Genomic DNA, 2760 nt, shown 5'->3' with positions numbered 1-2760 from the left:
TGAAAATGTTTTGATTCTCTATTACTTCTTTAGCCTACATGTGAACTTTGCATCCTGTACTAACCTTAGTCATTTTATCAGTTCTCGTGCATTACAAGCATGTAGACAAGGCAAAGCACTATAAAAAATTGACGATTAGCGAAAGTTTCTAATTTCTCAAAAGAAATTATGTAGCTTTTGCAAAGTCATAATCTTGATTCTGGTGTGAACTCGTCTGACCTTCCATAAACTAACCAGTTTTCTAACTTTGAATCTCTCTCTGCCTATAAATCTCACAATTTTTGTCATTTGAATGTAATGACATTTGGAATTTCACATTCCAGAAATCTAAACCCGACTCCCGTATTTCTCCTTTCTCCGTGTTTCTCCTGCACCAAATTATTTATCCCTTTATTGACTTGAGCATTGTAGTGCTCACGATCATGGCCTCCCCCCATTCCTTGGAGAAGCTTCGGTCTTGTGCCTCTGATGTATGTGCCCGAGTATGAAGGTAACGTACAAGAGAGGAGTTGGGATTTGTTGAGTAGTAGGTCCTATTCAGATTCGGAGGTCAACGGTAACAATAATAAATGAAATGCACTCAACATTTTTCATTGCTAACCTTTTGTCGCATCAGGAAGACGCCCTTCTTTACAAGCAACAGTGGAATCCTAATGAAAAGAATGTGATTGGTGAAAAAATACAAAGCTGTCCAAGATGGAGAAGCGTAAAGAGGATTATTCAACCATGCGTTTACCTTTCTACCTGGGACAAAATGAATAGTGGGGCCTCCAGTGACCTCAACTGCTACAACCCCAGCAAGCTGAAAACATAAAAAGAATAAATCCAAAAACTACTTTTGTTGAATCGCCTTATCTAAAATTTATTATACTTTTTTTTTTCTAAATACTTAAGCTGCCAGAGAGGAGTCATGTGTATTCATTTAAATCTTGTCTTCAATCCACAATTACAGTTTGCATAACATCATATGATATGATATAAAGGAACCCTAAATTCAATCAGATGTAATTTAGTTTAGACAACATCCTTTCTATTTTTACAATGTTGTATCATAATTCATTAGCCAATGAATCGGCATCGATTAAGTGGAGCACCAGCTACAGGAAAAGAGAGAACTACTTAAAAACTCCATTACCTGATAAAGATCAGCATATGATATTTTGGGGTGTTTAGCTTTTACTTCTTCTGTTATCAAAACAGAATTCAACCAGTAGAAAATAATCAGTAACCACAAATTTTCAGCTATAAACTAAGGAACTAAGATTTTTTGTAAACAAGTTATAGGCCACTAGCAGGGTTCTTCTTGCAAAAGGAGGAGGAAAAACTTGCATTGGGATAGAAATGTTAAATGCCATTAGTCACCATACAACACTTTGCTTTTAAAAATTTGGAAGCTCCAAAGTTTAGATAGTGAGAAGACTGTGTTGAGAAAATGGAATTTCCACACTGAATATGAACCCCCTCTAACATGATTATAGGATACAAATTCTTGTTGTAGATATTCGATCAGCATCCAAATAAAATTGGAATATGAATGCACTTTTTGTGAGCTGTTTAACAAGTAGAGTCACAGAGACTTTGCAATTGGTCATCACTTTCTTAAAAAATAAAATGCGACGTTGGGAAATTCTATACCAAATGGTTTACAAGAAAAAGATAGAGATCTTAAGAAATTGCAAAGGGACATTTGCAAATAGCATCTGACTTCAAGATATTCTCTGATCTGATTCAACATATTGATTCCTTTAAAAGATTAAGAAATCACATTAAGATGTGTCTACTTAAATGATGTTTCATTCTTAAACTCATAAGTCGGTATTTTCAAACTGTGCAATTATATGTTAGGTGCATAACAAACTTAACAACCAAAACCACTTCAGCATCAATGTCTCATTAACCCAAAACCATAATTTGTTGTTCTACTCAACGGATCATGTCTCCCAGCATGATACCACTTGCAGAAGTAGATTGTTGAACTTATACACGAAGCAGAAGCATTGAGAATGCTAATAGAATGAAGTTTCCCTGCTAATCATGTCTTACTCTAAAGAGGGTAACTGCTAAAATATTAAAGCAGAAACATGTTAACTCACCACAAAGATCAATCGCAATTTTCAGGCCCCTATTTACTTCATGGTTGTACTCGTTCCTAATGGAGCCATTAGGACCTCCTGTCTTCGTTTTAGCATCATAAGTTCCCGCATCATGCCACCTGCAGAAGCCTCTTCTGTGAATGATTGAATTCTTCAAACTTGAACAATTATGTATTTGAATGTATATCAGCCAGCAAACAATTGGGTGCAGTTCAAAATTACTTTGAAATCACCCAACTTCTAGGACAAACATCCCATTCCCAAGCACAAATATTGATCTGGCATTTATTTCCAATAATTTTCACATTTTACAGGATGTCATGGGAATGCTCCTTATTCGTGATTAAGGGTATATACAATTCCTTTTGGTTCATTGTTACAAACACGGTAGAATTCACATATAAAAACGGCTTGCAATGTGCCAACAAAATCACATTATAGAAAAATGCATATGAAATTAAATATGAGAAGGGGTCGGGTTTACGCTAAGCGAAGCATGATGGGAGCACAGTTCTTGCTGGAAATGAGGGCTCTAAGGTCTCTGCGAGCCCCCTCTATCTCCTTTAGATACTCTCCATCCACCACTGTCATTCCTCTTTGTTTCTCTTTTTCTTTTTCTTTATAATTGATGAATGAATATGTTTCACATTATGCATTATATTTGTAA

At 35.7% G+C, this 2760-nt stretch overlaps 1 protein-coding gene across 1 annotated transcript; it reads right to left on the bottom strand.

Moving 5' to 3' along the window:
- Window positions 1-6: 6 nt before the first annotated feature.
- On the bottom strand, window positions 7-2754 carry LOC111376082 (L-ascorbate peroxidase 3-like). The gene is made up of 5 exons (XM_022999008.1): window positions 2578-2754; window positions 2094-2212; window positions 1136-1185; window positions 737-802; window positions 7-650 (listed from the first exon to the last, which is right to left on the bottom strand). Exons 1-5 carry the CDS (start codon window positions 2682-2684, stop codon window positions 597-599), a joined length of 396 nt encoding a protein of 131 aa, XP_022854776.1. The 5' UTR covers window positions 2685-2754; the 3' UTR covers window positions 7-596.
- Window positions 2755-2760: the final 6 nt, after the last annotated feature.

The sequence above is a fragment of the Olea europaea genome, unplaced genomic scaffold (assembly GCF_002742605.1).
Source record: "Olea europaea var. sylvestris unplaced genomic scaffold, O_europaea_v1 scaffold14450, whole genome shotgun sequence".
NCBI classification, from domain to species: Eukaryota; Viridiplantae; Streptophyta; class Magnoliopsida; order Lamiales; family Oleaceae; genus Olea; species Olea europaea.
This window is presented reverse-complemented; position numbering and strand designations above follow the sequence as displayed.